The sequence below is a fragment of the Pyrus communis genome, chromosome 2 (assembly GCF_041283825.1).
Source record: "Pyrus communis isolate YQ-2024b chromosome 2, ASM4128382v1, whole genome shotgun sequence".
Classification (NCBI taxonomy): domain Eukaryota; kingdom Viridiplantae; phylum Streptophyta; class Magnoliopsida; order Rosales; family Rosaceae; genus Pyrus; species Pyrus communis.
Window position 1 is genome coordinate 1,066,439 of NC_142566.1, and position 11,729 is coordinate 1,078,167.

The 11,729-nt window shown below is 36.5% G+C and overlaps 1 protein-coding gene across 5 annotated transcripts; it reads left to right on the forward strand.

Annotated features, from left to right (window-relative positions):
* The first annotated feature begins 3,549 nt into the window (after positions 1-3,549).
* LOC137746521 (TMV resistance protein N) lies at positions 3,550-10,683 on the forward strand. 5 transcript variants are annotated; one of them, XM_068486544.2, is made up of 7 exons: positions 3,550-4,228; positions 4,749-5,841; positions 6,321-6,599; positions 6,714-7,001; positions 7,122-7,682; positions 7,860-8,548; positions 10,308-10,683. In XM_068486544.2, the coding sequence occupies exons 1-7, from the start codon at positions 3,732-3,734 to the stop codon at positions 10,309-10,311; spliced, it is 3,411 nt and encodes a 1,136-aa protein (XP_068342645.1). In that variant the 5' UTR covers positions 3,550-3,731; the 3' UTR covers positions 10,312-10,683. The 5 variants fall into 5 exon arrangements, with proteins under 5 accessions (XP_068342645.1, XP_088536281.1, XP_088536272.1 ...); XM_088680155.1 differs by lacking the exon at positions 6,714-7,001 and having other exon boundaries at positions 3,614-4,228; XM_088680146.1 differs by lacking the exon at positions 10,308-10,683 and having other exon boundaries at positions 3,614-4,228; positions 7,860-8,729.
* Positions 10,684-11,729: the final 1,046 nt, after the last annotated feature.

An 11,729-nucleotide genomic window follows, 5' to 3' on the forward strand; every position in this document is an offset into this window, starting at 1 on the left:
ATTTTCCTTTTTATAGTGTGTGTGTGTGTGTGTGTGTGTGTGTGTGTGATTGATCGTTTCCTTTGAAAAAAAATTTCTTCCGTACGCCTGGATTAGACTAAAGTTTATGAGATTTAGCGAAATGACATAATTTATGAAATATGCTACATCCTAAGGGATGTACAGGTATGCTTATAATCTTTGATGCCATAATTATATCTACGACTATGAATGTTAGTATGTTGATTAGAACTATCGAATCACGATGGCATGCTTATATTTATGTAGTTTGCTCATCATTGCTGCACCCCGGTTTTAGTGCTCGCCCAGGGCCAGGGTCAGTCTTTCATATGTATGTTCACCTCCGCACCGCACGCTCGCCTTGGATTTAAGTAGGTGTCAATCCTGTCGTACAGATTGCATTAGAAAACTCTAACTTGTAGGTGACCGCAAATAGCGTCAGTTTTCACGTGACTGTAGCACTAGAGCGTATATTATGATTACACCTAGTTCTATCTTACAGGTCATATTAGACGACTCCAACTCGTGTGCTAGTATAGATTGATGAACATCAGTTCAGTCGTACAGGTCGCATTAGGCAACTCCGACTTGTGTGCTAGTATAGATTGATGAGCACCTGATTTTACTTATATTACTGTTGAGATTTTGTGATTTTGGATGTCATACCCTTAGTTACAAGATAATGTGTCATAATGAATTCTTGAGATTTTGCAGGCTATGGTAAGTATTTTTATACTATACGTTGTAAGTATATTTTGGAAATTATACTTGTTTTATGGCCAGGGGTTGCAATGTTTTCAGAAAATGTTGTTATAAAACTTTATTTTCAGGCACACTCACTCTTGTTTTTTGCCCCTCTAGGTTTTAATAACTGAGCTTTCTTATCGATGAGGATTCGTGACAATCTTAGTATTGGAGATTACCTTCGATGGTATGATTCTCAATTCACTCGACTGTACTTTACTTATACTCTGTCATCACATGTGAAATGGGCTCATTCCCACTCACAGTGCACTCTTTCAATTAGGCACTTTTAGGTTTAAAGTTATTCATTTATTCCACTTCACTACATCTTATGGCTTCGTCACCTTCCAGGTGTCGGCCAGCACAACTCGGTTCGGAGTTCTAATGGACATTTTGGGTCAGGATGTGTCAGTCACACCATAATAAGTTTTTTGTTAGTTGTTTTTCGGGTTGCCCCCCATTAGACCATTTCCAACATTTGGTTTAAAATTTAGGTTTTAACCTAGGAAAAGTTTTTTTGCTCCAATGGTTCTAAGTTAAATTTTAGGAAAATTAATAAAAATGACTTCAAAGCAATGTAATAAGTTTCATAAACAGTATGTGTGATGATGTGCAGATCCTGGGCGTCAGTTATTTTTTTAATATTAAAAACTGTCATTTTTCATTAAAATTTAAATTCTTTTGTCCTTTTTTTATTAAAGTTTAAGGGTTTGTAGTAAAATTCAAGTCTTTTTCATTAAATAAATTTATAGCATTGTTTTTGGTTAAAATAAACTTAGTCCAATCCCTTTTCTTGAAAGTTCCCTTAAATTTTAGCCCAAGAGTATGAAAGAAATTAATTAGGCTAAAATACTAGTTTGCTAGTTTATATTTCTAAAATACGTGTTAATTGTGACATCCCACATCGCCCAGGGGAGTGATCCTTAAATGTATATTCATATCTCTACCTAGCACGAGGCCTTTTGGGAGCTCACTGGCTTCGGGTTCTGTAGGAACTCCGAAGTTAAGCGAGAAGGGGGTTAGAGTAATCCCATGATGGGTGACCCACTGGGAAGTTGCTCGTGAGTTCCCAAAAAACAAAACCGTGAGGGAATGGTGAGTCCAAAGCGGACAATATCGTGTTACGGTAGTGGAGTCGGGCCCGGGAAGTAGTCCCGCCCGGGCCGGGATGTGACAATTTGGTATCAGAGCCTAACCCTGGTCGTGTGTGTGCCGACGAAGACGTCGGGCCCCTGAGGGGGGTGGATTGTGACATCCCACATCGCCCAGGGGAGTGATCCTTAAATGTATATTCATATCTCTACCTAGCATGAGGCCTTTTGGGAGCTCACTGGCTTCGGGTTCTGTAGGAACTCCGAAGTTAAGCGAGAAGGGGGTTAGAGCAATCCCATGATGGGTGACCCATTGGGAAGTTGCTCGTGAGTTCCCAAAAACAAAACCGTGAGGGAATGGTAAGCCCAAAGCGGACAATATCGTGTTACGGTGGTGGAGCGGGCCCGGGAAGTGATCCGCCCTGGGCCGGGATGTGACAATTTGGTATCAGAGCCTAACCCTGGCCGTAGTATGCCGACGAGGACGTCGGGCCCCTAAGGGGGGTGGATTGTGACATCCCACATCGTCCAGGGGAGTGATCCTTAAATATATATTTCCATCCCTACCTAACACGAGGCCTTTTGGGAGCTCACTGGTTTCGGGTTCCGTAGGAACTCCGAAGTTAAGCGAGAAGGGAGCTAGAGCAATCCCATGATGGGTGATCCACTGGGAAGTTGCTCGTGCTACGGTGGTGGAACGGGCCCGGGAAGTGTTCCGCCCCGGGCCGGGATGTGACATTAATGAAACCCATTTTATCAACCAAAAGAGGGTAAAATACATTTTTGTTTTCTATCACATCAAAAAAGTTAAGGACAATAACTTAATTTCACAAAATAAAATTTTGTTTTTTTTAAACATTACCTACATGTGATTTTATCATATCTGATTTATAAAAAAAAAAAAAAAAAAACATCTTTCCCTCTCTCTTCACTCCTATGTTCTCTCTTCCTCTCTCCTTCAATTTTAAAAACAAAAATAATTTTTTTTTTACACTTTGTGCATGGTGATATATTAGTAGTATATAAAACGAGAAGGCAAAAAGATTGAAGTGTTCACAATACCAAAATTGCCCTTCGGCTATTAAGATTTAAAAAATAAATAAAAAAGAAACCATGTAAGGTGGTTGATAGGTATCTTTTTAAAAAAAAATTATTTTTCGTTAAAGTAAACAATACCGGAAGTGTTTCGTTAAAACTTCTATCTAAAATAGGTAAAAAATAAAAAAAGAAAAAAACCACATGCGTAAACGTTTGTGACAAGAGGCTAATAAGTTTGTAGCTCAGTCTCTAATTTTTTTTTTTTTAAACAAACGATATTATTTACACAAAATGGGAGGAGGTAGATTTAGCTTCATAATAGGTTAGTAATAATGTGGTTCAAATTCTTATTTGACGAGAATCGAACATAAAACCTCTTACTTATAAAAGAAAATAAATACCATTAGACCGTAATATTAAGTGGCAAGATTGGTATATCATTCACAAACAAGTAGCCAACACCAACAGGATCCTCTCCAGATGCTTTTGGTGAGGATCTTGGAGATTTGTGAATCGTGTTAATTTATCGTACATCGTACGATCAGTTTTTGTCAAATACTATTTGTGTTTAATTTTAAATAAAAATATTTAAAATAATTTTTAATCGCATGAATAAACAAAATTGACAGAATTTCAAAATTTTCACATATAAGATCTAGCGAGATCCGGATTCGCCAAGTTAATTCCATTAAAAAATGAATTGGACTTTAGCGGGCTTTGACTTTACCTTCCTCTGCTGTGTGGTGTTTGTAGATAGATCATAGATCTGAAAATATTCTTCGTCTGTGCAAACACAAAAACCTCTGCCAAGAACAATAATCAGACCGGACCAAAACAAGTGCAGCAACAAATGTTCCGATGGATGCCTCGACGTCTTCCTCCTTAAAACGTTGGAATTACGACGTGTACTTGAGCTTTCAAGGTGAATACGAACGCCCGTTCTTCAGGAAGTTCACGCACAACCTCTGCTACGCGTTGAAACATGCCGAAGTCAACGTCCGTATCGGCGATGGCAATCTAAGAGGACGGGAAAATGAGGTAAACGTGCTGAATCAGGCAATCCAAGGGTCTAAAGTCGCTGTCATCGTCTTCTCAGAGAACTATGCGGAATCAATATGTTGTCTTGATGATCTCGCGAAGATCATGGAGTGCAGAAAAACACTGGGTCAAATGGTTATTCCAATATTCTGTGATGTCCAACCTTCAGAAGTCAGGACACAGACCGGTACTTTTGCAACAGCATTTCTGGACCACGAACGGCGGTCGTATGACGCCAAAGAAAAGTTACAGCTATGGAGAGACGCTCTTACTGACGCTGCAAATTTGTCTGGTTTTAATGCTAGATTCACGGATTGGTAAATAAATTTACTTTCTCATTTCCTTTTCTTTATTTTGTATGTGTTTAATTTCCCAGTCTAAATTTTTTACATATTTAAAAACATTTTTTTGTGTATAAACCATATTAAGAAACAATAGAATGATGCTTGTTTGGGATTTCTTCGAAGGGATAAAACGCATTCTAACAATCAAAAGCACTTTTGCGGAAAAATTTAGAAGTATTTTTGAGTCGTAGAAGCGGTTTCTAGGGACGTCCATGTCAGATGCTTTTCCAGGGTCTTGAATTTTTAGTGCAAATGTTAACATGTGTAGACTGAAAGCACTTCTACTCACGAACATAATTGCTTCCTACATAAACAAATCTAAATGGCCCCTCAGTAAAATTCGGAATGGTTAGGCATCAAAATTTGATGGTATTTGGCGGTTTTGACTCGTCAAATTCTGAATAGTTATAGTTGAACGAACACATCCACATATTAAAGTTGCAGTTTGTATAATAAATCTAACTTGTGCTTCATTTGGACTTGTGACAACCAGGGACGAAGAACGAAAGTTTATCAGGGAAATTGTCACAGAGATCATCAGAGTCTTGGACCGCAGACCATGCTTAGAGGTAGCCACCAATCCAGTTGGAATAGATTCTCGGGTGCAAGAAATCAGTAATTATTTAGATGTTGGAGGATCAAATGATGTTCGCATAATTGGAATTTGGGGTATGGGTGGAGTGGGTAAAACGACGGTTGCCAAAGCCATTTTCAACAAATATCAGGGTTTGTTTGAAGGTAAAAGTTTTCTTGCTAGTGTGAGAGAAGAGAAACTGGTTAAGTTGCAATACACACTTCTTTCTGATGTATTGAGATCAGGAAACATAAAGGTTAGTAGAATTGATGAAGGGACCGAGGATATAAAAAGAAGACTTGGCAACCAAATGGTACTTGTCATAGTTGATGAGGTAGATAGCGTGAAACAGTTAGAAGCATTAGCTATAAAACGTGACTCTTTCGGCCCAGGTAGTAGAATTATTATAACCTCAAGAGACCAACATTTGCTAAAGATACTAAAAGCAAATACGATTTGTCATCTACCAGCAATGAATAAAGAAGAAGCTCTTGAGCTCCTTAGTTGGCATGCCTTCAGTAAGAATTATCCTAATGAAGAATATCTTCATGTCTCAAGAGAAGTTGTTGATTACTGTGGAGGTTTACCACTAGCACTTGAAGTTTTAGGTTCTTATCTATCTGGGAAAAGCTCAAGTGAATGGAAAAGTGAGTTGGAGAAATTGAAATGTCATCCTCGTGGGGAGGTTCTCAATAGACTTAAAATAAGCTTTGATCAGCTAGCTGATGATGACCTGAAGGCTATATTCCTTGATATATCATGTTTCTTTACTGGAATGAACAAGGACTATGTCATGAAAATATTGGATGGCTGTGACTTATATCCAGAAATCGGAATCAGTGTCCTCCAAGAACGATGCCTTGTAACTACTAATGATGATTTCACACTGGTGATGCATGATTTGCTTCGCGACATGGGAAGAGAAATTGTGCATTTAGAATCCCATGACCCTGGAAACCGCAGTAGGTTATGGCATCACAACGATGTGCTAAAGGTGTTGACAGACAAATCTGTAAGTACTTTTGCAACCAAATTTTATGTTAAATGCATCTACTTAATAAATATGCATATCACACACATCTAATAATTTGTATATGTTGGACGTTTCAACAGTATACAACACAATGAGTTGATTGGAAAGATACCCATATATACTACAGGTTGAATGAAAAGAGAAAAAGGAAAGTGTAGGAGATATCAAAGGAACCGATTGTATTGAATTATCTTAAATTAATTAACAGAATCATGTATCATATATGTTCTGCTCTTCTTAGATGCAAGAGGTGAAATATAACACCTGTAGCAGATACTTAGATACCTAACAAATTTGGACACAGCACAACGGAAGTCTCAGCACAAATTATATGGCTTTAATTCATAGGTACCAGGCGAGTGATAGGTTTTGTGTGCATAAATCATCTTTTCACATGCAGATAGCCCTTTTCTTACTCAATTCTTTCCCACCCCTCCCCTCCTCCTCCTCCTCAATAGGGAACTGAAGCAATTCAAGGACTCACTTTAGATTTGCAAGAGTCTGACGAGACTATTTTCAGTACAGAAGCATTTAGAAACATGCATAGTCTGAGATTGCTCAAACTCAATTACGTCAAGCTCACTGGCAGTTACAACAATCTGTTCAATGAGTTAAGATGGTTGTGTTGGCATGGATTCCCCCTGGAGGTCATACCAGAAGATTTTGATCACCCAAACATAGTTGTTATTGACCTCAGCTATAGCAAACTCACACAAGTTTGGAAGGATTCCGATCTGGTATGTTATGACTTTAACCAAATTATTAATTCATTCCTCTAGGTTTTCTAAACACCATCATCATGCTTTCTGTCTTATATTTGAATTTGAGTTTTTTTTCCTTTTCTCTAACAGTTGCTTGAGAAGTTGAAGTTTCTTAATCTCAGTCATTCCCATTACCTAAGACAATCACCTGACTTTTCAAAACTCCCAAATCTCGAGCAGTTGGTACTTCAAGACTGTAAGTCTTTGCTCAACATTGACCAGTCTATTGGTCAACTTGAGAAACTTGTTTCAGTAGATCTTAAAGACTGCTTGCTTAGGGATCTCCCAAAGAGTTTTTACAAATTGACATCTATTGAAACTCTTGATCTCACTGGCTGCTCAAATTTTGAAAACTTGGAGGACTTGGCTGGGAACGTGGTACTGTCTTGAACTCAACCAAACTATATATCAAATCTTTTCTCCGCGTTTTGGAAATACCAACATCATGCTTTCTCTCTTCTATTTGAATTTTGATTTTCCTCATCTTTTGTCTTACAGTTACTTGAGAAGTTGAAGTTTCTTTATCTTGGTTATTGCAATCGCCTGATCAGATTACCAGACTTTTCAAAAATCCCAAATCTTGAGAGATTGATACTTGAAGACTGTAAGAGTTTGTCCGAGATTCACTCTGTATTACGATTGAAAAAGCTTAAGTACTTGTCTCTTGCAAACTGCAATCTAGCAGATCATGCAATTCCTATAGATCTTGGGGCTCTATTTTCGTTAGAAGTTTTAGACGCAAGAGGCAATGGATTTAAATGCCTACCTATCCTCAGCAGACTTAACAAGCTTCAAACGTTACACTTGAATAATTGCACAAATCTACAGAAAATTCCATATTTACCAACAAATTTGGAAATCCTGGAAGCGGATGAGTGCATTGCATTGGAGAAAATGCCAAATTTTTCGGAAATGTCAAGGATGAGAGTATTGCATCTCAATCACTCCCCCAAAATCACTGAGATTGGGGGCCTGCACAAATCATTAAAGTCCATGACAAGGATTCATATGGAAGGGTGCACAAATCTCACTGCTGAGTTTAGGAAGAAGATACTACAGGTCTCTCTCTCTCTCTCTCTCTCTCTCTCTCTCTCACACACACACACACACACACACACACACACACACACACACACACACACACACACACTCACACACCCAGATGAACATGTACATGTGTAAAGGTGCATTCATTACAATGTGTTGCTCATACAAATCTTAATCTACATGGTATAGGGATGGACTTCTTGCGGTTATGGTGGCATTTTCCTCAATGGAAATTATATTCCTGAGTGGTTCAAGTATGTCGGGGATGATGAAGTCTGTTTTGCAGTGACTGAAAGCGTTGGTAGTAATTTTAATGGGTTGACTCTGTGCTGTGTATACTCTTCAAACAAACAACCTGAGGATTGTCCTCTTGTCATTTCCGTTCGAAATAAAACCAAGCGTACTGCTTTGCTCGCCCATATAACATATGCCTCAGTACCAACTTTCTGTGATTATGAAGACCATTATCTTTGGCAGGGGCAGTTATCGAACGATGTGCTCTGTTGGCAAAAAGGCGATCAAGTCAAGATTTTTGTAGGGCCTGCTCGGCCTGGAGATAATTCTGCAAGAGTGAAGAAAGTAGCGGTTAATCTTGTCTGGGACAAATTTATGAAGGAAAATACGGATGATTCGCATCCTGGTTTATATGATTTAAACCCACATCAGGATTGTTTGTCGGGAGACAATGATGAGGCACGAACAAGCCACGACACATCTGATGAGAACCTTCCTTCGAAAATATTGAGGTCTGATAGTATTGATAGTGGTGAGGACGAGGCAGGACCGAGCCCTGATTTATCTGATGAGAATCGAACTCCCAAAAGAGGATTGTTTTCATTTCTCTCAAAACTGCTTCCGTCGTGCGGTAAAAAAACCAAGTAAGTGTTTGGTAAATTATAGTGCTAAAAGTGCTTTTAGCAAATTAAAAAAGAAAACTGTGTCAGGGTGTTTGTTAAATTTTTATATAGAAGTGTTGGAACTCTGAAATAACCAAAATGGACATGTTGCTAGATGTATTATTAATTGATTTAAGAAAACTTCATTTTAATCTCTAGAAAAGATCATGTTTTCAATAGTACTGTGAAATCCCATCTTCGGATTTCACTATTTGCATTTACATTAGTATTTCATAGTTACGACATATTTATATTTGCAGCGAAATTTTTTTCCAATAAGGCATCAGAAGGGTTAGAGGCTTTCAAATGTTCGACACGTTAATATTTGACGCGTTTATATCACTGCTGAGTATTAGCATTACAAGAAAATGTTAAATTAATGTTATGGGTGATATTGTGGTTATAGACTTGAGTCAATGTCCTACCTATTTTCGTTATGGGTGATATTCTGATTCATCCCATGTACTTTCGTGTAAGTCAATCTCTAGCAAATTAATTAATAAAGGAAAATTTTATTTGAACCTATATAACCTCTTTTTACACTCAACTTACTCTCTACATTCATATTATTTTTAATTAAACTATCAATATCTCTTTAAACTTAAATTTACTACTTAAATTACCCTTGAAGACCCAATTCAATATATAGATCTATCTTTACACCCATTCAAAAATAAAAACTCAAAATCAATGTTCTACAACTTATTCAAGGCGTACATAGAGCAATATCTCTCACATATTTGTCTTGTGCTTAGTGGAGTTCAAATCTTTTGCACTCATAAGGATTGCGGCCCCTCTATGGCTTTTCTAATTTCTTAACCCAACTTAACTTTGTTAAGTCTTTTGTTATCTTCTACTTGCAAAACAATCTTAGTTGCAAAGGGAGTAACTTAATAACTTAATCAAACTCATTGTATCCTGTTGCAAAAACAATCTTAATTGCAGGAAGAGTACATTGCAATTACCTCATAGCCACACCCAGAAATCACCACCTGCAAAAGAGACCCAAATAAGAATTAAAACCCAATAATCAAAGTGAACCTAAGACACATTGTTTATACAAAATTAGTTCTAACCTTAATCCCAAATTTGTTGAATCGATAATTAACCTCTGAATCAGATGCTTGAATCAAAAGGAAGTATGAATTTCCTCATGTTATTCGGTCTGTCCCACCAGAATCCAATCTATGACATATTTGTCACTATGATATACAAAATCTAGGACCTGGTGGATATTGAATAGGATGCAGTACTCGTCACTCTGATGTACAATTGTGTCGAGTTTAAATAATTATGTTGCTGATATTTGATCCTTACTCCTGCATTTGTTACGTTCAAGCATAATTTTTAATTAGAGCTAGGTATAAATTGCCAACTCCTTCGTAGAGGATTTTGTTGAGATTATATTGATTAATCCTTTAGTTGGAGGATTCAAAACTTTAAAATCATCACCATCAGTCAAAAAGAGCTTGTTTTACTGTATGAGAGCGTCTTAGTATTTTTAGTTAGAATGAACGTGGAATAAAGACTCTGTGATGATAGAGTTTGATGTGATGAGAGGGTTTATTGATAAATTTTAATTTTAATTTTAGTTTTATCTTGTGCTTGATGGTAATTATACAATAGGCTAAAAAAGATGATTCATATTTAAAGTTTAAGTTAGGTGTAGAGACAAGTTATGTTGGTTCAAATAAAATTTTCCATTAATAAATCATCTTCTCTCATTTTCTATCCTCTTCAGATAATTTGGAAAGCAAAAGTTCCACAAGGCACGAATATTGGGATAGATTTTGGCTTATGGTAGAGTTAATACTTGTGAGATTGCCGGAGGAGGAAGGTTAATGAAAGTCTATCTCTATATTGGTGCATCGTGTGCATAATGGGAGGAGAAAGCATAGACTTCGGTTTCTCCATTCCTATTCCCCTGCCACCAGATTTGGTACAAACTGTTTTTGGAAGCTATAATGTGATTTGGGAAAAGAGGAGGAATGTGGAATAGTTGTCTTATCTATCTATCTATCTATTCTATTAATGGCATGTTTACGTAACGGTAATGAAAATATGAGGAATTGAATTGAGTAGGAGTTGGAATGAGGAGAAGTCAGAATTGGATTCCTGTTGAAGTTGTTTACTTAAATGTTCTAGAATCGGAATATAATTCCACAAAGCTGTTTACTAATTCAGCAGAATCGGAATATAAACTAGTATGATTACTAAAATGCCCTTGTCCCAAATCAAATATTTTATATACTTTAATGGGTTTATAAATGATAGTCTTGGAAATATAAAAAGTAAGTGAGGGTATAAAGGGAACAAAAGTGTCATTCCGATTGCCCAAACAATCAGGAATTGAATTACCACCTATATCTAGGGAATCCAATTCCACCAATACAAGGAATTGAATTCCAAAATTTGTGTGGGCCCCATTGCTTTTTTGATTCCTCCATGTTAAGTAAACACCAGAGTACTCCGTAATCGGAATTCAATTCCACATTCTCATTCCGATTACAGATACATAAACACGTCCTTAGAGAAGAGCCCTTTTCAACTTTTTTCTCAATTTTTTATTAATTTTACCCTTACTTTTGAATACACAATATTGATATGATGAGGGTAAAATAGTAATTTTGTACATTTTGACAAAATGACAATCATATCCCTATTTTTCCTGTTTTATCCTCACTTTTGATACATAATATTTACATAATGAGGACAAAAAACAGTAATTATGTAATATTAAGATAAAATATGCACTTATTAAGAGAAATTGGTCAACCATCATTTTTTCATACTCTTTTTAAAATTTTAAAAACTAATCATTCCTTAATAAATAAATAAATAAAAAAATGAAATGAAATTGTTCACACACACAGAGTGTGTGCTTATCGCCTAGTTATATATAAAGAGAATGGAAAAGGTGAATAGTGATTTGGTGTCACTATGCTTCAACAAAAATATTTGGACAAAAATGCCCCCAAAACAAAAAAAACTTAAAAAGGCATTCCAAAATAATGCATCAAATAAGACAGGGGCATTTTTGTCATTTTAATAGTATGTTTTTAGTAATTTAATTTTTGGTGCTTTTTAAAATTTTTTTTTTTAATTATTACCTCACAATAGGCTAACAATAATGTGATTCAATTTCTCTATTTTTAAACACGTT